Below are 25,394 nucleotides of genomic sequence, written 5' to 3'. Positions count from 1 at the left end.
CCATCTGAACAATGAGGATAACAATAAGACGTGTCTTCCAGGGTTACATTGTTCCTCTCCAATAGTAGAAATGTACATGTGCTAGTTCCCTTCTTCTGTTCCTTCTTAATGTGCATAATGTCCTTTTATAGTAATGCTAAACTTGAAGTCAGCAAGTCTAACTTGACTATGTGGAACCTTCCAAGTGAAACTTTAAACTTTTACTATTTCCATGGCCTAGCATCTAATTATTTTTCAGGGAAAAACACTCCCTTTTTGGACAGCTCTTGTTTTCAGCTTTATTGTCAATCAGTGTTGTTAATGACACTGCTTATTGAAGTATGCATTGAATAAAGCATTCAAATTATGTTATTTATAACTTCTGCATTTCCTTCCACACATTTCCCTGATCTGAGATGTAAAATGTAATCTACATTGGGCAGACAATTATAGCTTGGTGAAACAAAGAGACAGAAAAGCGGGGCGGGGTGGGGGACGGACACTTCAGATCATAAAATGGCAAAAAGAATGTGGAGATGAGATGGTGTTTTTTGTTTGTTTGATTTTTGTCTTTGTTTTTCAAATCTCAGAACTCAGAAATTCTGAGATTTGCAGAAATTTGAGACGAGAAGCAAGGCATATGAGATCTAGTCAATGAGGAGTGATGTATGTAATGATCAATAATCATCAGATGTGTTGAAGAGCAATAGATGGTGTAAAATTTATATTTTTGCAGATGTTAAAGAAGGCAACCTTATTGAAAGTACAACCTCAAGGAAGCTGCTACTACTGTCTTTCCTTCAATTAAGATGTAGCATAAGGACAACATGGTAAATTTAAAAACCATTTTCTATTTAAAAGAAATGGTGAAATCTAACTTCAGAAAAGGAAGTTGATGGGGCAAGTTCTCATGAATGAGACTGAGGAAAGGTTGTTTGTTGAACTGTTTAGTTATATATCAAATGTATGCTTTATTGCCATGTTGCTTGCCATGTGAATATTCTAATAATAGTCATACAAATACACGGCTGTTTGTTTAAATTTTGTGTTAGTATGAAATACAAGAGAGAAAAACAATATAAAGTCTAAAAGGGGATTTTAAAATTGCCAAAGCAATGCTTTTGTTGAGATAAACCTTTTTTTATTCCCTTGCTTTAAGAACACTTGCAATTCAATAATACAACAAAACCTAACTTCTCTCTCATTTTCCATATCTATTCCCTGAAAGCTTATTTATACAAACAAGGACTCATCAATTATCTCCTATGTATAAGAGATTTAGAGCTGTCTTTCACAATATGCTTAGTACCAGATCATTAATTGTCCTGCAGCTCTCTCTCATTGAATGTCCTTTCACAACTCAAGCTTAATATGTCTTTGCTGCAAATATCAGTGTTTGCCTCAACACCATAAATTGAGAGTACTATTGTCCTTTTCCTTCTAAATGTGAAATCAGTAAAATCCTTTTCCTATCTTTAAACTTAATCTTAACCTTTTAAACTTATTAGGCGAACTTGTCAAATCCAAGCATTAGGAGTTCTTTGTTCATTTTGGTTCTCTTCTCTACATCATTACTTAAATATTCTCATATCTTATGGTTCCATATACAATTTCTATGTCTGTTCCTAGCCTTTTATTCTAGGTTATGAAAACATTTTACTTTCCTTTACAAATTGTATATAAGTAATTCATGGATACATGCTTGTTGAATAGCAACACACAGGTATATAGGGTAAAAAGTAAAAGAGGATCTCCATTTCTGAGTATGACAGAGTGGTTTGTGTCAAGCCAATCTTCCCTTCAAGCACAGCTATGAAAGCGACATAAAATACCACAAAGGCTGTTTGAAATCTGAACATAAAAAAGGAAGGCAGGACTTTTAGAGGCAAGATGCCAGAACAAAGGAAACCAAAAAGAAGTGAGTTGGATATTTTAAGCAGCTTTTGTTCATTAAGGCATTGGTCTAATGCTAAAATGTGGGGGTTCAGGAGTCCCAGACACTTAACAGAATGAAGGTGCAAAGAGGCTGAAATTCTAAGGAGAGCTTCTGGAAGACTCACAGAGCCAGAGAGACAAAGGTTGGAGTTCATGGTCGGGAGGAAAAGCTGGGGTAGATCTCCTGACTTTCATCTGAGACTGCTGAAGACTTGTACCCTAGGATGAAGGGTCAAAAACCCAGACTCTAAACATCTCATTCTCTGATTGAATCAAGAGGATCTGCCTCAATTCTAGTTGAAGGCAAGAAGAAAAGTCATCCTCTCTGGAGGAGACAAACATCTTCAGGAACCTCTATAAATTTTTATATACATTTCCCACCATTCTATAAAAATTTTCAAGCATACCAGGAAAAATTACCAAAAATCAAGAGCAAAAGTAGATCCATGGACCACAGATTATTTGGATATGCAGAGATATAAAATATAATTGAGATTCATATATTGACAAAAACAAATGATATGATGTAGAATTTCGCCAGAGGACTGGAATCTATAAAAATAAGTCAGACCTGAATTTTAGAACTGGAATACATAATCTTTAATTAAGAGCTCAATAGGTGAGTTGACTAGCCAATTAATCAAAGCTGAAGAGAGGCTTTTTGAACTGTCATACAACTCAGGTGAAACATCTGGAATGAAGCCCTGGTAGGAAACAAAATTGTGAAAATACAGAAAAAAAAAGATATATATAGTTCCTTAAGAAAAGTTCTAATGTTGATGTAAGTATAGTCCTGGAAGAAGAGAAGAGAGAGTCTTGAGTAGAAATAATATTGATGAAAAACAGAAGTGCTCATAATGTTTGGATTATAGATCTCTAAACGTAAAACTATAAAACTTTAGTAGAAAATATAGGAGAAAGCCACTATAAACTGGTCAGAATAAGTGGTCTCATACATGCCACCAGAAGCACAATCTATTAAAGAAAAATTGATAAATTCTGCTTCATCAAAATTTAAAATCTTTGCTGTGCAAAATACCCTGTTAAGTGACTGAAAAGACATACTACAGACTGGAAGAAAATATTTGCAATGCACGTATCCAACAGTGTTGGAAACATGATATGTGGGCCCAGTGCAAAATGAAAATGCAGGGTCTCTTGTTCAGAAAGCAGGAAAAAAGTGTCATTAAGTGTATTAAAATGTAAAACCTGTCCCGATCTTTCATGATTTCTCTGTCAATCTGTAATAGTATTTTTTAAAAAGACTTCATTGTTTCAGAGCAGTTTTAGGTTCACGGCAAAATTGAGACGAAGGTGCAGAGATTTCCCATATACTTCCTGCCCCCGCACGTGTGTAACCTTCCCCAATATCAACATCTTCTACCAGAGTGGTACATTTGTTACAATCGATGAACCCACATGGACACATCAGTATTACCCAAAGTCCATAGTTTACCGTAGGGTTCACTCTTGGTGTTGTACATTCTACTGATTTAGACAAATGTGTAACAACATGTATCCGTCATTATTGTACCATACAGACTATTTTCACTGCCCTTATTCATCGTCTGTATATCCTCTTTGGTGAGATGTCTGTTAAAGCCTTTGGCCCATTTTTTTAATTGGATTCTGTTCTTATTGTTGAGTTTTAAGAGTTCTTTGTATAGTTTGAATAACATTTCTTTATCAGAGGTATCTTTTGCAAATATTGTCTTTCAGTCTGTGGCGTATTTTCTCATTCTCTTGACATTTTCTTTCTCAGAGCAGAAGTTTTTAATTTTAATGAAGTCCAGCTTATCAATTATTCCTTTCAGGGGTTATGCTTTTGGTGCTGTGTCTAAAAATCACAAAGCAATTTTCATGTATGTAAATTTGATAGGGGTGGTGGCAATGAGAAGTCTTCTTTTCCAGTTTTCTGGCAAATGACACTTCTAAATTTCTTATCTGTGGATATAATGCGGGGTAAACTTTTCTCCTTCTTTTGGTTAAAAAAAATGTTCTCTTTCTTCAGCACCCATTATCCTGGTTCAGCACCTGGAGCGCCCTCTATGTGTAAAAGCTCCGCCAGGAGAACGATATATTATTAAGTTGATAGTCTTATTTACCAAGGCTGCTCTCTTCACATCTTTTGTTTTGTCTGTCCATTAATATTTCTTAGATAACGGAGAGGAAACTATGGTTCCCTTAAATAACTACCCTCATAACCAAGTAAGAAGAAGCTGCCTGTCTAGATGGAGGAAGAAGGAGGAGGGCAGAAGAAATAAAACATGAAAAGATGTTTAACATCATTAGCCATTAGGAAAATATTAATTACAACCATGAGGTGATTCCACTAATCCACTAAAGATCTATTAGAATGGCTATTGACAATATCAAGTTCTGTTGATGATTTGGAGCAACTGGAGATTATGAGCTCTCATAAATTGCTGATGGGAATTCAAAATGTTTCCTTAGAAAACAGTTTGTAGTTTCTTATAAGGTTAAGCACACACTTGCTGCAATACTGCCTCTGGGTATTCACTTTAGAGGAATGAAAATTTCTGTTCACACAAAAATCTGTGCATGAGTGTTTCTTATATCACCAAAACTTGGGGAAACCCAATGTCCTTCAGCAGGTTAAATAAAAATTGTCAATAACTATGACCTAATAGTTAATACCCATTGAGAAAGAGATTATAAAACTGCTTTTTTAAAGAAAATTAAGGCTTCCAAATTACCATGCATACATGGGTAAAGGGAAGGAATATATATGTCACAAAGAGAAAATTCTACAAATAAAAGCATACACAGAAGTGTCCTACCTCCTAAGAAAACAAAAATAAAAATATTCATAGCTATGTTATCATTTTCCACTCATTTCACTAGGAAAATTAAGGAAAAAAATATAATACCTAATGCTGACATGAGTTCAATGAGGCTGACATTCATTGTAGTATAAAAATGGGTATAATCATTTTGAATGCCATTTAGCAATATAGATGAAGTTGCTATAATCTCTAAATTGCTCATAATTTCTGAAGCAATACTTACATCTTTATGACTCTAACTTAAGGAAATTATCCAGAGTATATGCAAAACAATGTACATGCCCAAAGATTTTTATCCTGGACTTTGAAAAGAGCCTAAATATGTACTAGAATATTGCACTCATTCCCAAAGTTCTGTGGATCACTAGGCCAAAAGATTTGTGGTAAAGCTTTGGTGGTCAAATAAATTAGGAGAATCCTGCATACTATATTCTTCATTTGTAAAGTCACAATAAAAACCTATACATTAAAGATTCTAAGATGTCTGTCCTGCAGGAAAGAATTCTCTTTAACTTTGTTTAATCCAGATTTTTCCAAACTAATTTATCCTCATATCTCATATTTCCTATGTAATAACTGTTAATATCTTATATAATGAACTTTAGGGACAATAGTGTTAGAATAACTGCATTAAGATTTTAATGTTTTTGTCTTATTTAAAATTGGTATGATTGTCTTACTTTATAATACAAAAATACAAAAAAACAAAAAAAACTAAGCTCAAATTACTGCCCTCAAAAAGTTTATAATCTATTGGAGAGAGAAAGCCATTTCTAACTAATAATAGCTACATTGTAAAAGGGATATATTAGCCTTATGAATGAACTTCTAAGTGAGCAAAGTGATGGAAAAATTAATTCTGCCTGGAGGCGAAATGTCGGAAGAAGGCACTAAGTAAAGCAAAAGACTTCCTCAAACTGGTTGAGATATGAAATATCTATAAGGAAACATTATTAATTTTCTAACAGTTAAAATTTAATTTGTGATAACTACTAATGTCCTGTGAATGTAGAGTGATATAAACAGTTATTCCTGCCTTATCTGAAAATAAACCCTATTTAGATTTATGGAAATATGAACTGTAGAGTCATAGTGGAAAAAACTTGGGTTTTGGTATTAAGTAGACCTGTGTCTAAAACCCAGTTTTGTTTCTTGGTCAATGTACTTGAACACTCAGTTTTGATTTGATCATAATAATGACAACCTAGCAGTGTTGTTAAAGGATTAGAGAGAATAGTTATTAAGTCTTCAACACAGTACCCAGTTCATCAGAGGTGTCACTAAATAGTAGCTATTATCAGCACCATCGTCATCATCATTATCAACTGTATGAATTCTCTTTATGTTGCAAGTGACCTAAAAGCAAATCAAATAGTGAGCAAGAAAAATAATAGGAAGTTTACTGACACATAAATGGAAAGAATCCTGAGTAACTTAAAGAGTGGAAGGAAAAGTTAAGTAAAGCAGGGCTCAAGGTTGAAGACTTCTACTAGAATTCTCTTTCCCTTTCTGCTTCTCATTTCTTCATGACTGCTGAGCATCGGTATTAGTTATCAATCTTTGTGCAACAAATTACTCCAAAACTTAGCAGCATAAAACAATAAACATTTATTATCTCACACATTTTCTGTAGGTTTGGAATTCAGGAGCAGCTTAGCTAGGTGGTTCTGCCTTAGGGTTTCTCATGAGGTTGCAGTCAAGATGTTGGCCATGACATCAGTAATCTCTTGAAGGCCTGATTGGGCTGGAGGATCCACTTACATGGTGATTCACACACATGGCTTGTGAGTTGAGGCTTGCTCTTGGCAGGAGGCCTCAGTTCCTTGTCATGGGTAACTTTTCAAAGAGCTGCTTGAGTGACCTCACAATGTAATAGCTGGTTCCCCTCCAAACAGATGATCCAAGAGGGTGCAGGGCAGAAGCCTTATGACCTCACCTCAGGGTCACACACCATCATTTTTGTAATATATCCTTTTGGCTATGTCTGTTAGCCTTATTCATTGTGGAAGGGGACTGCACAGTAGCATGAGTACCACAAGGTAAGGATCATTGGGAACTATCTTGGAATCTGGGTATCACAGCTTCATTTTCTTGGGCTACAGCAGGATTTCTTCACTCAAAGGGAAGTAATGGCTGTTGACAGCTAACACTGGCATCATAGCTTGCAATCTAGGGTAAAGAAAATATCTCTTCCAGCATCTGAACACCAAGTCTCACAGAAGCTCTCTGATTGGCCTAGTGTTGGGTCATACGTCTTCCTTTGGAACAGATCACCGTGATTTGTTAGTCCTGGGATCATGCTCCTAACCCTGAGGTCAGGGGCAGAGGACGATGGTTGGTAGATTCACCTGAATTATTTAAGTGGGGTGGAGAAGGAGAGGAATGAGTTTAGACTTCTTAGGGTAGCTGGACAGAAGAAAATTACATCTTTTTCGTCATTATCATCATAACAAGGTCTATATGGGAGAGAGTTCTATATGGGAAGAATCTTGCTTTGTTAAATGGATCTGGACATTACCACTGATTTTTTAGAGATTGACACTTCAGGGTAATTCTATAAAGCATGGTAGTAAGATATTGGTATATTTTTCTTGTGTTTCTCATAAAGCATAATTTTAAAAGGCTTGAATTATTAATGTCTGGGTCATTTTGTTCCTTCACTGAAATATTTTTAATTATAGTATTTAATTATATTTCTTTAGACTGTGCATCAAAAACATTTCTTCATTAATTACTGTTTTGCAAGTACTGCATATTTCATTAGTGTCTCCTGATTTTTTTAAAAATGATTTTATCAGCTTAAAGGCTTAAACACAATAGGGAGCTGTATAAAAACAAAATGCTCCTATTCTATCACAATATTATCCAGCTAGAATTAACTCTAGAAGAAGAGGATGCTCTAGGGATGCCTCTAAGAGATCACATTAGGCACAACAGTCCTAAAAAGTCAGTATAATACACTATTTAAAAATATGTTTAACTAGACCAAAAATAATCTAGCCCAACCAACAATATAGACAGCAATTTCTGCTTTGTATTCCCTGTGTTTATACAGACAGAGAACACTGCACTTAATTCATGCTAAATCAGCAGTTGAAATGATAAATCCTGCCATTTTCATTAAAATCGGGCATATTTCTTAGAGATAAATAACAAGAGTCATGTAATCTGAGGAAAAAAACTTTGAATATGAATTTTAGGTATTTTTCAAGCATTTTTTGTAAATTTTAGAATTTCACAGAGTATCTTCTATAAATAGTCATTGTGAAGCAGTGGGTCATGCTACTGTTATTTTAAATTAGCTTAAATTACCTAAATTGACAAGAATGGAAAGCTATCTACGTAGAGAGAAAAAAAGCACATATCTATGTCATATTACTTATCATTCCCTGTGGATGGATGTGTTTAGAGGATTGCAATTTCTTGAAGAAATACCAGAGAAGCATAAGGTAATTCATAGAGATCAAATTTATGTATACCAACATTTACTTTTATTTTACCTCCATACCAACTTACTTCAGCTAGTTCTAGTGGGCTTATTTCACATTGCTATGTTACTGTTTACATAACCTCGGCCCTGTACAGCTAATGATATTAGCAATTGCTTTATGGACTTGTGACTGCAAGACACGCTCAGTGAGTGCAGCAAAAGCCTTAACACATATATTTGGAGAAATTACCTCTAGACACTTCAAAAAGAACTTTTCACTCATTTAAAATGAGACCAAGGTTACCAACATATAAATTAAAAAAGAAATTAATAACAGAACTATCCCTAAAAAATCTATTTGCTCTACCTCAAAAATGTGGCCATCATCACAGAGGGCACAAGTCAGGATAAAATTAATACATACTGGGGATCTGAGCCTGGGGGATGTACCGTATTGTGGCAGCTTATCAGTCTGAACATCAAATTTCCCATCTTGTAGATTTGCGTTTCAATTTTGACTGTATTTGATTATTATTAATATATTTGTCCACAAGTAATTGTTTTAGAAATTACTCCTCAGCAGTAATATAAAATCTCAAACTGTGATGGTAACACTTACCAAGAATACTGTTTTTATTGCTTCATTACACCCACTGGGCCATTCTTTATTGTTGAATTTAATGGATAAGTGTTCATTTTCCAAACAATGCAAACACAACAGGGCAAAAGTGTGTTAGAAAGTAAAGTATAACAGATGGCATATGAGGGTTAGCAAATACATAGCTCTGTGAGTAGCGCTCCCTTTCTAGGGTACCTCATATAATTTGGAAGGCAGTGTTTGTGCATAATGAACAATGGGACACTCAATAGGACACAGGGCCATGTAGAGCCACCTGCTTAGCTCCCCTGTTTCTCCATTAACTGCTGCCTTTGTAGATGCCAAGCAAAACAACTTTGAGCTATTTAAATTTGGCTTATTGTCATCCCCTAAAGAGAGACACACAAGACAAGTCTAAAAATGTGAAGTTTCTGATGTGAGGAAAAAGATAAAGACATGTATTCCTGTAATGCCTTTCTTTAGATAATGTGAATCAGTTTATTAAAGCTTTAGGTCTACAAATCTACAAACTTATCCAAATTTGCCCAGTATTATCACAACTCCCTCCCTCCCTCCCTCTCTTCCTCTTTTGGGTTCCCCTGCTCCTGATTCAAATCTCTCCTCAGTTATCACTTCCCTCTTTAAATAGAAGCTTGAGTACTCTGAATTGGCACAGGTCTGTGAAATTAAATGTTACTTAGAATATCTAAATATTCCTCATGAGAGGAAATTTGTTCCCTTCCGATTTCATTACTAATTCCATTCTCCATACAAAATGAATTAAATATCTGTGTAGTGTTTAAAAAGTGTGCATAAATATATGTGTGTGTACGTATGTATATGGGGGCAAATAAAGGAGAGAGAAGAAGAGAGAGAGAGAGAGAAATTAGTCACAGTAGGAGAGCTTTCATGTTTTGAAAGTTGATTTTGGTAAGTTAATTATGGTCTGAAATAGTTCTAAACTACCCAAAGTGCCCCATTAGTTAGCATGAGCTTGAGAAACAGATATGTATTACCAGTTAATTGAAAAACGTATGGTGTTGATTAGTGCTTAGTGATCTTATTTTAATAGATCTCAATTAAATAAATGACTGCAGTGTATCCAGACTACAAATTGCCAGTTAAAAGTTGTTGCTAGAAAAAGGTACTGAACCAAGAAATGAAGAAATCTCAGTAAAGAATGGTCATGTACTTTCTTAAGAATTTACACATGACTTTTTAGATGTGAGGGGATTTTACATTGCAGGATCTGGTCATTTGTTACATTTAAATTGCAGATATCATTAGGCTCTGACTCTAGAGCCAGAGCCTGAGTTCAAAACCCAGCTCTGCCACTTACTGGCTGTGCCTCAGTTTCTTTATCTTTAAATTTGGGTTAATTATAGGATATACTTCATTGGTGACATTTAGAGGATTAAATGAATTAATATTTGTAAGGTTTTCAGCAGAGTATGGAACCTAGTAAACATCATATAAGTGTTCCTAAACTATTAGTTTTTTAAAAAACAAACACTAGGGGCTGGTCTGCTGGCATAGTGGTTAAGTTCGCACTCTCTGCTTCAGTGGCCCGGGGTTCACATGTTCGGATCTCAGGCACGGACATATGCACCGCTCATCACCCCATGCTGTGGTGGTGTGCCATATACAAAATAGAGGAAGATGGGCACAGATGTTAGCAGGACCAGTCTTCCTCATCAAAAAACAAGCAAACAAACAAACACCAAAAAAAGCCTAACATTTTCATTAGTGTTATTCATAAAATACCAATTAATTGCAAACACGTTTCAAATATGGTATTGGTACCAATTACTTTGGACACTGGTTTTGGACAAGAATATTTTATGAATACTAGGGTATAGTCCTTCCAGTAAGAAAATGAAATGAAGTAAGACACCAGGATTTCAGTAGGAAATTACTGCCACAGGACCAAAACCATATCAAGTTCCTATGATCAGCTCATTTGCCCCTTGTAGACACATCTCTTCTTGTATACACATAGGAAAGCCAGATCAAAACCAAAAGGTGCCATGGTGGTCATGTAATCAGGACAGGGAGAGTTAAATGAACTCTTAAAATCAAGAGTTTTATGATATCAGATCATTGAAGCCTGCAACATCTCTCACAACAGAGATGGTCATACCTATGGCCAGTCTTTTCTATAGGCATGGTCTCCCCTGGAAAGCGCTTTAATAGATAAATCCATGCGACACTTGCCTCTCAGACTCTTTCACATACTTTCCTGGTTGACCAATCCCTTGAAGTCAATGTTTCTTCATATGTCTGGATGCCTTTGTGCAAGTTACTTCAAGTTTCCTCTGAACTTGTGCTAGCCTGGGCACACTCTTTCTCTTTCCTGTAACTTTGCAAATCTCTTTTCTGACTCATTAGGTATTAATTTTAAAGGTTAACTCTTCAGTGACTTGTGTGTGTGTGTGTGTGAGGAAGATTAGCCCTGAGCTAACATCTTCTTTTTGCTGAGGAAGATTGGCCCTGGGCTAACACCAGTGCCCATCTTACTCTGCTTATATGGGCTGCTGCCACAGCATGGCTTGACAAGTGGTGCATCGGTTCGCGCCTGGGATCTGAACCTGCGAACCCCGAGCCACTGAAGCGGAGCACGCGAACTTAACTGCTACATCCCAGGGCCAGCCCCATTCAGTGACTTTTTTTACTTTCAAGTTCCTAAAGAAGAAGCCTCATTTTCTAACTCCAATGTATATTGAGTTAGCTTGCTTAATTAAGCAATCGGAATGTAAAGCTAAGTTGCATTTTGAAATATTTAAAAGAATGTGACTGTTTGACTAGGAAAGTCTTGAGTTATGCCTATTTACAACTTAGCAAAGTAGTGTTATTAAAAGTTGCATTAAACTAAACCAGCAGGAGTTTAGTACAAATCTACTCTTTCATGCCAGTTTCTGCCATTGTCCTGTCTTTATGCAATAAAGAGAGTTCTCGGGTCAACATATGGTTTAATCTAGAAGACAATCAGCAATAATTTCCCTTTCTTCTCTGTACAGATTTTAGATACAAAACTAACATCTCCCTTACAGCTTTTTCAGCTGAGACAGGAATCCTTTTTTTAAAAAAATGGACATGAATGCTTAATAGTTTTCATCATATTTATATATTTGTGAATTGTTTTGAGAAAAAATATTGTCACTATGCATGCTTTTTGCACATGGAATTGTAGTCTAGCTTGCACTAAGGCTGCAATAAGAGTTGTTTTACTGATAAGCATCATTGAGTTAGAAATGAGTATGATGCTGACAATGCTATATCTAAACATTTATCTACCGTGCAGTTTAATTTGGCTTAAATGTTCTCTTAGTATTCTATTTCTCTCCTAGTCCATTGTTGGTCTATACATTTATTCCCCTAAATTCACAATTTTAAATTTTCCACAGCCTTTTCCTTTTTCATCACTGGCACTTTGGCTCAGATAAAGTAGATGGCTCTCTCATTTGGTAAATTATAGTTATAATGAACTGAAATTGATAGTAAATCATATTCAACATACAGCAATGTATCTACTATTTCAGCATTTCTAGAAGGAAAGACATGTTTATTTAAAACATATTTTAATTCAAACATACCTCAAAAGTTAGGATTAAAAAAAGGATTTTTTTCAATAACCACATAGGACCACTATAAATTTAAAAATTAGAGATATATGGAATGATAAATCCATAAAATCTTGGAGTGTGAAGAGACTTCATGGCAATCTAGTGCACTTGCCCATTCTTGACTCTTCGGCCATCAAGACTTTGCTTGAGTAGTTTAATTCTGAGAGGTCTCAATCAAAAGCAACGATCGTATCAATTAACACACACATTGCTGAAGAATTGAGACCTGGGACATTTAGAGGAAAATTAAGTAAGAAAATGTATGTGAAAACGATTTATCAACTCTTAAAATCAAAACAAATATTAGATTAAAAAAATTCTAAAGACAAAACACTATGTTGCACCAAGGTCAATAATGGTAGTATGAGCAGGAATGTAAAATCGCACTTTCCCAAACTGGGCTACATTTTGTAGCATTGGAAAGGAAAAGAGATCATTTGCCCACCTCCTTCACTTTGCAAAAGTGAAATCAAAGCCAGCGGGGTGAAGGGTTTTCTGGAGACCACACACATGTAAAATGTTAGGGTCAGCACACTTTAATGAGCCTTGTTCTTTATACAACAGCTGTAAATTCATGATCTGAACTCCTTAAAGTGATCTTTGAATTCACCAGAGAATTGGAGTTGATATTTACATAAAATCCAAGTACTGACAAAATGAACCTCGTCATTTTGTACCCCACAGCTCTTAAATAAAACCTAACCTAAATAAATGAAAATTGGAACTTTCTTTTTTTAAATTAACATTTTTCAAGTTATGAGAGTGAAATAAACACATGAAATATGTATATTGTTGAAAACCAAATTAAAGAAAAAGCTCAAGCTAAAAGAAGGTGAAAAAAAATCACTAATTGTCTTAAGACCCAGTATTTTGCTAAATTTCATTTCAATTATAAAGCAACATTCAAAGAGAGAATTATAATTTATTTGTCTACTAAAATTATTTTTAAATGAAAATATAATTATTAATGGTAGAATATAAATATACTTTTATAGGGAACTTTTTTTGTGTGTGTGTGAGGGAGATCAGCCCTGAGCTAACATCCATGCCAATCCACCTCTTTTTGCTGAGGAAGACTGGCCCTGGGCTAACGTCTGTGCCCATCTTCCTCCACTTTATATGGGACACGGCCACAGCATGGCTTGACAAGCGGTGCCTCAGTGCCGTCTGGGATCTGAACCCCTGGTGGCCAGCAGAGGAGCGGGCGCATTTAAATCACTATGCCACGGGGCCGACCCTATAAGGTACTTTTCATTTCATGAAGAATCCTTGTTAGTAAAATTTTTCATTCTCTGGAGATCAAAGCACTTGAAATGAGCAGAATCCATCCTTTTACCTTTAAAAAGATTTAATTTTAACTACCCTAGATGGATGAAAATCTATTAAAAAACAAAAGAAAAGCAAAACATCTAACCAAGAAACTTCTTTCTTAATAATAATATTGTATGTAGCCTAAATTATTCATGTTGTAGTTTAAACTCATGTGTTACTTTTCTTTCATTAGTAGAAATGGACAGAAACTGAAAACCACCTTCAATTTAATAATATTCCTTTATATATTTTGAGATAGTTATTCAGGTTCTTCTTAGTCTTTTTAGGTCTAAGGAACCTGATTTCTTACAATTTAAATTTATAAATGTACTCTCTAACATTTAATGGTCTGTCACACTTCTTCTTAGACCTGTATTCATATGTATCATGACTCTATTTGGAACTTAAAGCTGAGTATAATGCATTTGAGAAACGTGAGTATAAGGCAATCTTTGTTAAAGTCTTCCATATATAAAAAAAAACTCTATTGTATTTGTATAGTTATTTTCTGTCTTAAACTTACCACCTGCATTACTTTTTTATTTATGGTAACTGCTATAATTTAACAAAGTCATTTTCAATTTTGATTCTTTTTACAGAGTCTAGAACTATTGAGTTCTACAAACTTAATTAACAATCTCCAAACTTATCATTCAGATAATGGAAAAAATATATTAAATGGTACTATATGTTAAATGGTACTACAGTGAAAAATGACTAGATAATTTCATCTTTTTTTGAATAGATTTCTACTTATAAGTCAAATTTGATAGTGATATATTAGTCAACGTGTCTAGTTTAGCAAATAAGTTTTCATCTTATATGGAAAATCTGAACAATTTGTGGATCCCTACCCTGATGTGTTGAGTGTGGAAAACCAAATCCAGACTCTGAAGGAAAGGGTGTTGTAATTGATTAGTGATGTCTGCATGATGTACATCAGATTATCTAGATCTTCATGAGGGAAATTATTTTATTTTTCTGTTTTACTCAAATATGCCTTATATGTCTGAGGTTAGGGATACAGCTGGGATGTTTTAAAGCATTTAAGAAAAAAAATATCTTAAACCATTTTTAAAAATCTTAGCTGGTAAGCATTGTGGGAATTTTTCTTGAAGAACAATTACATATTCTTAGAAATTTGAGTTAATTCCTAATTTCACTATTAATTAATACAGAAGTGTTGGTTGGTGTATTAGTTATCCATTGTTGCATAAGATCATCACAGCAACCTTAATGGCTTAAAACAACACAGATTTATTATCTCATAGCTCCTGAGCATCAGGAGTCTAGACATTGCTTAGCTGGGTCCTCTGTCAGCTTGCAGCTGATGAGCAAAAAGAGAAAAGTTAAATGTAAAGTATCATCTGATTGGTTAGTTAAAATGCTCTGACTCAGAGTTAAATTACTCAGTGATATATCAGTTACTTGTTGTAGGCCTAAGAGTTTTGGAGCAAAATGGCTCTCAACAAATTGTATCAGCTGAGTCATAGGGCAAATGGCTATATGAAATCCTGAATAAGAAAGCTGATGAAGGGAGGTTGTGGCAGCCCTTTTGATTCTTTCAGGTTCCTAGAAGTTGGTTACCAAGATATCAGCCATGGCTGTGGTCTCATATAAGGTTTGACCTGGGAAGGAACCACTTCCTCCCTCGTATGGTTGCTGGTAGCCTTCAGCTGCTTATGATGGCCTCAGTTTCTTCTCGGCTGTTGACCAAAGACTACTCTAAGCTCCTTGCCAAGTGGTCCCCTCTGTAGGGAGGCTCGTAACATGGCAACTTGCTTTTTCAAAGCTAGCAAAGAAGAGTCTCTCCTCGCAAAACAGGCATTACAATTTTGTGTAACATAATGATGTCCGTGTAACCACATACATCCCATCATATACCATATTCTATTGGTAGAAGCAAGTTACGGCTTCTGCCTATACTCCAGGGGTATGGATTATGAAAATGTCTGACTACCAGGAGGTGGAAATCATAGAGGCCATCATCGAGTATGCCTGCCACAGTTGGAATGCATATATTTATCAGGGAACTTTCTCTTGATATGAGAAAATATTCTCAAGCAGCCTGAAGATATTCTGAATCATCAATAGTACATGCTTTACTCCTCTGATACTGAGAGGGGGAAAATGCGAAAGGAAACATAGAACTAAGAGTAATTATGTCATTCTTAAAGAATGCTTATGGAAAAACTGGATGCAGGTAATATGATGAGAAAATCCATATTACAAAAAGACTAGACACAGACAACAGCTGAATTTACTGAAATGTCAAAATATATTTTAAGGAGACAGAGTCTATGAAAAAAGAAGAAAATCCTGGGATTTTAAGCATGATGAATGAGAGAGAAAGCAAAGATGTTTCTCAAAATAAAGAACAACTTAAGCATCCAACTGCTGAATTTGCAAGACACATCTTAATCACAATAAATACCACAGTTGTACTCTTTCTTAGCATGTAACTGACTATCAAAAGTCATCCTAAAGTCAATATAACCTATGTTTTCACCCTCTTCTCAAACTCCATGGAGGTCTAGGATATTTACTTACATGGTGTGCTAATATCCCAAGTGCCGAAAAGAGTGCTAGACACAGAGGAGATGCTTAAAATATGTTTGTTGAATCACTTTTCTACAATCCTTAGGATTCCTAGTTCTTTTCTTGATGTAGCTTTTCACCAGATACAAGCCAAAACAATCTCTCTCTAATTTGGGTCTTCAGAAGTTTTTCTGGGGCAAACCACTCTTAAGCTTTATATAAGCTGTTTTAGATGCAAAGTAGGGTGCAGATAAAAGCACAAAGATATTTGTTGCATTCTCAAGGGAACAGGGTTAGTATTTAAAGTAGCCTTGTAAAAAACTATGGTCTGAGAATTCAAGGGCATGGCTCATAATTTAGTCTTAACATCCCTGGTGGGATGGCAAGGATCCTGGGTGGCATAAATCCAGAGGGTTGTGTTTTGCCAAGGAGGCCTTGAGGACATGACTGATTCAGGAAGAGATTCCTAAAATAAGAAAAACAGGTCAGAATATAGGAAAGGAAACTGTTGGCAGCTTGTTTGTAAAAAAGAATAATAAATGATAATACATTTTATAGGACTTTGAAACTTTGAGGGATAACATTGATTACAGTGAAATTTAAGATATATCTGACCTATTATTGAATATAGGTTCTAGTTGAAAATGGCTTAAAAAAAAATAATTGCCTTTGTTTTTATTTTTGAGATTAAAACATCTAGCTCTTGTTTGGTCTCAAAGATGTTCTAGCCATATTTCCCGATGAGTCACTTGAAGAATAAGGTAGAATTTTCTTTATTTGAGGTCTCAAAATAGAAATTCTAATTCTGAGTTTACAGTTCTAAAAGTGTACTGCTTAAAAAAGGGAAAAATATATTTAAAAGTTTCATTCCGTATCTATTCCTGCTACTCCTGGTTTAATTTTTGTATGTGAATCCTTGAATATTCAGGAAGAGTTCTATCACCTTGTGAAAACCATAATCTAATTGAGGCTGACAAATTTAGTCTGATGCTGTGATGTAATAAAAACTGTAATTGAAATAAAAATCCATTAACCTTGATTTGTCTCATGTAATCTTCTATACTCTTTTTCCTGTCATAAAGGTAAGATATTACTAATTAAAATGTACTCATTTTTAAAGTTCCAGAGTGATGTTTAAGTCAGGAGACTATGTGAACCAATTGCTGCTTATTAATAAAGAACTTATGATGACATATGATGATTGATTTAGATTATCTGCTTTTCTGTGACTTTCCTCCAATTTATCTTTCAAGTCTGATTTTTGTGCCTATATTTTGGTGAATTTATGTGGAATTCATTAGATATTCTACATACACATGCCACTAAAGCTGAATATTGTGTTTATAAATATGTGAGTATGTATTATATATTTACAAAATTACAGTAATGCTATTTTTATGCCTAGTGTTATGGGAATCTCCAGATACTGTAGTTTTAATTTTAAATTCATACTGCTCTCTAGTGGAGACTAAGATCAATGCAAAATCGTTCTTACCTTGGTACTTTATAGCACAAATTACAGACTATTTACAATTTTAAAAGTGAAATGTAGAAGAATGCTGTGATCTACAATTTTCTCAATGATGACATGCTATAAATATAATTTATATATTATATATATCTTTAATATTTAACAATTATAGTGTAATATGTTTTTTCCCTACATTGATCTTAAAAATAGAGCAAAATCCACTCATAAAACAGTTCATTTGATTTCCTGCAGCACGTTTGGAATATATATAAATAAGAATATAAAGATGTAATTTATACCATACAAATCCTAATATAAGGAAATGTTTAATAAAAGTTAATCCCTCATTTTTTTCTACCAAGAAGGCAAAAGAATGGCTGATTTTTCTTCTATAAGTTTTAAAAATGAGGATCTGATTTTAAAATATTAGCTTGTAAAGTTTCATTTATGACCCTAATTTCATGAAGCAACTTTATTTAAACTCTACACAGGCACCTTTGGCAACAATGTCTTTGTCATCACTAGAACCACCTTCGAACACCGAATAGTTTCATTTTTTTGTAAGTTATTTTGAATTAAATGAGTGCTTTTAAAATCCATTTATGATATTGACTCTGGAAATCTTATTCCAAGTAACCAGTATCCAATCACATGACAGTAGTATCGTATTTTTTTCTAACCATTTCATTCTATAAATGCTTGTTAATGATCTCCACAACATTTTACTAATTTTTAAGATGAGCTTTGAAAAGTTTCTTCAAAATGACAAATTAAAGTTGCAGTTGTGAGATAATATCCTCACAAATAATGCCTGAATCTGTGTTATATTTTTTACCTTCTTTATTATTAGCCCAGTCAAGAAAAGTTGCCTAAGAACTACAAACTCTGTAAGAATTTGTACAGATTGTACAAAGTACAACTTCCCTTTAGTGAAATGGTCTACATTGATGTGTTCTCCCCAAAGAGTAATTTTTTTTTTTTTTTGCATAGTAAAGCAATTGAGAAAGCTTTTTATAATAGACTCTATAAGGAATTCAGTTTCGGTAGATTCCTCCTTTCAGAGAGAGAATTTTTGAGAACAAACTTTGTCTTACATTTGGGCAATATTTAGACCTTTACTTTTATTTTCTCAAAGAAATTGATTTTGAAAGAAATAGCCAAAATTTATCACCTGTTGTCTTCTGTATAAATACTATTAAAACTCAAAGAATTAAAGCTTTTTGTCAAATGGACTTATGATTTCTGGTTTTGTTTTTACTAAATAGCTGGTTGCCATCCACCCTAACTAGTCATTTTTCAACTGTATGACTGTGAAATATCTGTACATCAAATTTTTATTTTATTTTCATTTGGTTGAAAAATGATTGCTAGATCCACTGTCAGACCAAGATTTGTAAAGGGATTGTCAGTGTTTAGTATTGGTTCTGTCACTGTTTATGGAAGCAAGTCTGCTAAATACATTCTACACTTATAAGTTCCTGTCTACCTCATTTTAAAAACTTCTATGTGGGGCTGGCCTGGTGGCGTAGCAGTTAAGTTTGCGCGCTCCACTTTGGCGGCCCGGGATTCGCCAGTTCTGATCCTGGGCATGGACGTACGCACAGCTCATCAAGCCATGCTGAGGCAGCGTCCCACATAGAGCAACTAGAAGGATGTACAACTATGACATACAACTATCTACTGGGGCTTTGGGGAGAAAAAGGGAAAAAAAAAGGAGAAAGATTGGCAACAGATGTTAGCTCAGGGCCACTCTTCCTAAAAAAAAAAAAAAAATTCTATGGCTGGAGAAGCCAGTGCAAACACAAGGATATTTTAGTTTGGTTTACCTATGCTATTTACACTTGTACGACTTTGTAGGTCATTTGTAAAACTCTTTTTAAAACATGGTTTTTTGTGCTCTAAACTACCTGTTAGCAGAAGTCATCTATTGTCATTTTCAGTTATCGTGGAACCTCAAGATTCTTGGGGATTTCAGAGGCTTTCCATTTTGACAAGGTAGCAGATCCGAGAACAAAGCATAAAACCAACCGTGAGCCAAACAATAGAAACTGATTGTTAACTTTGAAATACAACACTGAAATTATTTGTGGGGAAAGTTTTCCACTAAATAAAATCAGGTTTGGTTGTCAACTAATACACACTCCTTTAGATACTTTTAATTTTGTACTAATGATTGCTGATTGTTGTGATAAAGTTGAAATACTAAACAAAAAATGAAATTTATGAATTCATAATTATATGGAGATTGGTCAGATAACACAGTGCGTGTGTGTGTGTGTGTGTGTGTGAAAATAGCTCATCCTTCATCTTGATAGGAACCAATCGTAAATAGACACAAAAACTCAGCTGAAGTGTGTTAGATTTTTTCTTAGTGGGTTGGTAGGTTAGTTATTTAGCAGGCAAAGTTGAATTGGAGAAAATGGATTGGAACCATGATCCATAATGGATTTCCCATCCTTTCCTTTCTGAATTGAATTTACCTCCCCAGTCACATGCAGGGCAGCTGGAGAATTCTAGGCTTTTTCTTCAGGGATGTGAAGCCTTTACAGCTGAAGTTCATATATGGCAACTGAGAAGGTAAGAATGTAATTTTAGGCTAATTTGAAATACAGAGCCAAGATAGTCTGCGTTTTGTGAGGAAGACTGCTGAGGTGAAGTGCCGTTCTCAGCACACCATATCAAGGATGCACAGTATCAACATGGTTTGTCACTGTTGTTAGCCTTGATTACACTTGTGGCTGAGGTAGTGTTTGTCAGGTTTCTGCACGGTAGAGTTACTTTGTTTCTTCTTTCCATACTGTGCTATTTGGAAGCAAGTCACTAAGCATAGCCTACACTTAAGGAGTAGGGAGTTATGCTCCATCCCTTCTTGAGACGGGAGTATCATCTAAAGTATTTGGAATACTTCTATATGTGAATTTGTATCTTCCCCATTTAATTTTTTATATTAGTATGTACTCATTGATATTTATTTTGTACTTTGGGTTATAATCCAATAACATGTTATTTAGGTTGTTATTCCAGCTTTGATCATTGAGAGCTCTTTCAGTTGGCTGTTGTGTCTGTTCCCCAATTTTTTATTATTGATCAGTTGGGTTACATCAAGCTTAGGGTCCACCAAGGTTATAGCCTGTTTCCCTGGGGATGGGGTGGCAAAGAGAAGATCAGCACATTCAGGGCAATGTTGATACCAATAGCTGATGCTTTGGTACAAGTGGTGATATTTCAGCTTTTGTCTTAGAAAGCTCTCAAGTGGATTAAAACAATCCCCTATAAGTCAACTGCAAGAACCCTGTTGCCTCCCAGGAAAAATATTGTCTCCAGTTTTATTTTTTCTCAAATTGTTCTCAGATACATTATTTAATATAGCTTACCAAAGATTATTTCTTTTATATATGCCAGTTTTTAATTATTTATATGATTCCGTAGGATTAATTTAAGCTCCATATCTACAAAATTACAAAACACACACAAGCAAATATCTCATTCCTACAATAATCATTCCCAGGATAATTAAAGTCCTTGAATCTATTACATGATGTAGTCTAGATCCACATTATCACGTTAAGCCAGAGACTTTCACAGTATCTTAGTGGTTCTGGAGCATGGAGGTTAGATGGAAAAAATACATGGACGAATTGATGAAATATTTTGGGTTTCAAGCCAGTTACCTAAAGCCTATGACCACTGAATTTTTTCTCAATGGAACTCAAATGAACCAAAATTTCCTTCCAGAATTTAAATGATACTTTTACCATATTGGGAGTAAAAATTATTTATGCATATTGCCTCCTACTTCAGAGAGTGCAATTTGAAACATTGCAGTTTCCTTGCAAAATCTATAAATGTTTTGTGATGTCACACCCCAGTCACAAGAATTTATTTGATATTCCCTTTTCTCCTAGTGTTCATACCACATGGTTAACATCTCTTACTTTCTATTTCCTTTAAGAGTTGTAGTCCTTGCCCCTTCCCTTCCCAGCGCAAAATTAATTCTTCCTCTGGTGACCTAGTCTTCACTTTTTCTTGGGATCAGGGAACATCCCACGTGTAAGCAAATAAATCTCACAGCCTTGGAAGAAATTTCTTCTCCAATATTTTCCCTTACTAAATTGTTGACAGAAATTCTTATTTTATGGTCAAGGTGGAAATGTGAATCAGGGAAGAAAATCTTTCCTTTTAAACATTCGCATATATTTAGCAAAAATGATGTGTCATGAAGGCTCATGTACTTGGACTGTCTGTGTACTCTGGCCTAGTTCTGACACATCTAAACCATTCCTTCTGTAGGATATAACCTCTCTTTTTGGCTTATTTCTTTCAAATATATTGATTTACTTTTTTTACAATAAATGTAATAAGTGGTGATGATGTAAAATTTTGAAAATATGGAAAAGATGAAGGTAAAAAAAGCCACTCTAATCTCACCCTAACTACTACTAATATTTTCCTTGTCTTATTTGTGTTTTACATAGTTGTGAACATATTATACATAAATTTACATCTTGTGTTTATTTTTCCCTTATTACACAGAAGGAATTTCCCATGTTATAAAATTTTCCCAATCTGCATTTATTGGCTGTGCAATATCACAGTGATTAAATACACCATCTTTTACTTAATCTTTTTTATTACTTAATGATATTTGAGATAAAAGACTTTAAAAATACAAATCGAGTGTACAAAAAAGTAGTTTTGAAACATTCTGAATACAACCTGGAGTAGACATTTAAATTGCTTTATTTATATAAAATAAGAAAAGCTAATGTGTTTATATATTTTTCATTAACTAAAATTATGTAATCATTTTACAAAATCTATAGATTTTCTTTTAAAAGTGACCACTTAAAATGTATATTTAATATTATTCTAATAGAGGCTACCAGAGTAAGAAAGATAAACTTTCTTTTTTAGAAAGACGTTAACATATTTTAAATAAATTAGTCCCCTCAAAAGCATGAATTATATACTTAAAATCTTTTACTCCTTTTGGAAATTGGATACTTTATCCTTTAAGAGATTTAAGTATTAGGTGTTGGGCTTGAGTTCAGCAGTTAGATTTTCTTTAAAATTTTACTAGCAAACTAATCTTTACATATTGTTAAAATTATGTGGGCACTTGTTATGTCATTTGCCTGTGCCAAAGGCCATGCCCTTCCCATCATTACCAGTAAGTTTGTATAATGGCGAGAATCATCCTTGTCTTGCTCGTCAGTGTATCTCCAGCACCTAGGACAGTGCCTGCCACATTGTTAGCAGCCGGTAAATACAAGTTAAAATAATGATTGCTTTTCTCTGCCAATATTTCCAAAGACTATAAAATAACTCCTTGAAGAATATGGAAAATTGGAATGGAGAAATCATGTCTGGACCATAAGAGTTCTGCAGAGGCCTGTGTAGTGAAAGCACAGAGAAATTATTTTTTATTCCTTTATTATTATTTATTATTTTAAGGAGCCATTACTATTTTAAATGACTTGTAAATGAATAGCAAGATATGTATTACAATAGCTACTTTACTTATTGCCATGTTAAGGCCAGAAATGCTGGAATTGTCAGTTGTGCTTTGCTCTTAGATTGGAGTCTAGAAAAACTACATTTATCCAAAAATAATATGTCCCTATGTAATACATAGGTCAGTCACACTTTTTTGCACCCCGATTATGAAGCTATCTTGGGCATTCTGAACCTCCTTTGTGTTTCAGGTATACAATATATAATTTTAGGTGTTGAAACAGTTGTAGCATTTTTGTATGTGTAGGATGTGTCCAACCAGAAGTAAGTGACTTTATTTAATTGATAAGGAATATAAAAATAAGTGAATTTTATTTAGTTGAATCAAAAGAGAAATATCTAATACAAGAATAAATGCTAGAGAACAAGATGATTAAGAACTTGGGATTTGGAGATAAATAAAATTGCATTCTTATCCCAAATATACCGTGTATTAACATGGGACCCTAGGCAAGTTGTTTAACCACTCTAAACCTTAGTTTCCTCAACTATGAAATAGGAAAAGGTGTAGTGCCTATTCTATTGTTGTGATGATTAAATGAGATATTGTGTGCTAAACACTTGTGGGACACTTATCTCAGTATTTGACATAGTAAAAACAAAGTAAAATGTTTACTGTTTGTATTCTATCAAAGAGGCTACCCACTTTGATAGTATGAAAACAACCTATTAAAACAGGAGAAAGTGGAAAATTTGAATTTTAAGTGTCTAGAACAATACTTATTTGCTACTCATTTAATAATATGAAGGAATCCAGAAATCTTCACTGGCTTGTTCATAACTTTCTTTGCACCTCTAGATTTCACGTGTGCACAAGATGGAGAGAGTGAGGCAGAGTTTTTACCTGATGACTTTGAAGAAAAAACAGAAAGAGAAAAGAAACATGCCAATTTCACTTTGTGCAACGTGTGTAACATTCAGCTGAATTCGGCCACTCAAGCACAAATCCACTACAATGGCAAATCACATCAAAAGAGATTAAAACAACTCAGCAATGGGATGCTGAAAAATGACAATGGTAAGTTTTTCTAAAAGTGTGTTCTCAATTTTACATCATCAACTTAGGTTATTTGTGTACCTGCAGATGTGAAGATAAAAGAATGGGCTAATCTCTATTTTTAAAACCAAGACAAAACATGAAACAAAAGCTTTATCAGCACCATACATTAAAATAAATAATTTCTCACAGCTTTTTGGATGGAAAAGTATAATTTTGTTTGTTGTATATACCTGACTGTATTAGAATTGTGATTTTGATGCTATAATTTGAAAAAGTTGACATTAGAATTCCTTGATGTCTGCCTTTAATATAGTTTTTTGGAAAGAAACATTTTTACATTTCATACAAAAAAATATTTTTTGTTTGTTTTTTGCATGTTAGGGATTTCAGTTAGTAAGATTGCAATCGATTTGGAAAAAATACATATCTTTTCAAGTAGGTGTTTTAACCAATAAAATATGAAGAATTAGTACATACAAATTGTTTAAATTTGCTAATGGGAATTAATGGTTTGTTTAATCACTTTAGGCTACTTTTTTAAAATGTATGTTGAATTTAGAAGTAAATAGATTTTAAAAATGGCACAAAAGTACTTTTGGAAACAAATGGAAACTTATTAGAAAAACCGTGGAAAAGTGAGGGAGAAGAGGGTAGACTCCTGCAGTGGTGACTTTGGAAGCAACTATAAAGAGTTACAATGTTGTTTTCTGGTTGTATGTTTCATGTTTGATAAATAAGATACATTTTATCTAAATTTTAATGACATTTAAAAATGAGATTAAATTTCTATCTGTCCTAATATTTGACATCATGAAGATTTTTTAATGTAATTTTGTGGTTTGCTTCAAGGCCACCAAATAATGAGAAGAAAAAAACAGTACTTTTTTAAAATGGAAATTCTTTCTACCTTGCTTTGTGCTTTTTCATATGAATGAGCTGGAATACCCTAATAGAAAAGACTCTGTATTTCTCTTTATATTGTATGGCAAATAGTTAATCATGGATGTTGCTGGTCAAAGAGATGTAAAAAACAAAAAGAGTCACCAAAAAGTAATTGAGAACCACTAAATTCTATAGGCAAAAGATGAACTAGTAAGGCAAATGTACTTATCAAGTTATGTTTAAAAATATATATTTCAGTCTCTATTTTGAACTGCTTAATGCAAATCTATTCCTTATCATAGACAG

The 25,394-nt window shown here is 34.1% G+C and overlaps 1 protein-coding gene across 1 annotated transcript in view; it reads left to right on the top strand.

Moving 5' to 3' along the window:
• Positions 1-25,394, top strand: part of LOC131411502 (uncharacterized) — a 291,360-nt gene that overhangs the window by 176,250 nt on the left and 89,716 nt on the right. The window contains exon 3 of the mRNA XM_058550423.1: positions 24,006-24,224. Coding sequence (XP_058406406.1) covers positions 24,006-24,224 — 219 coding nt within the window. The remainder of the gene's footprint in view (positions 1-24,005; positions 24,225-25,394) is intronic.

Source organism: Diceros bicornis, chromosome 2 (assembly GCF_020826845.1).
Source record: "Diceros bicornis minor isolate mBicDic1 chromosome 2, mDicBic1.mat.cur, whole genome shotgun sequence".
Classification (NCBI taxonomy): domain Eukaryota; kingdom Metazoa; phylum Chordata; class Mammalia; order Perissodactyla; family Rhinocerotidae; genus Diceros; species Diceros bicornis.
The sequence above is the reverse complement of the archived record's forward strand: the minus strand, read 5'-3'. Positions and strand labels throughout refer to the sequence as shown.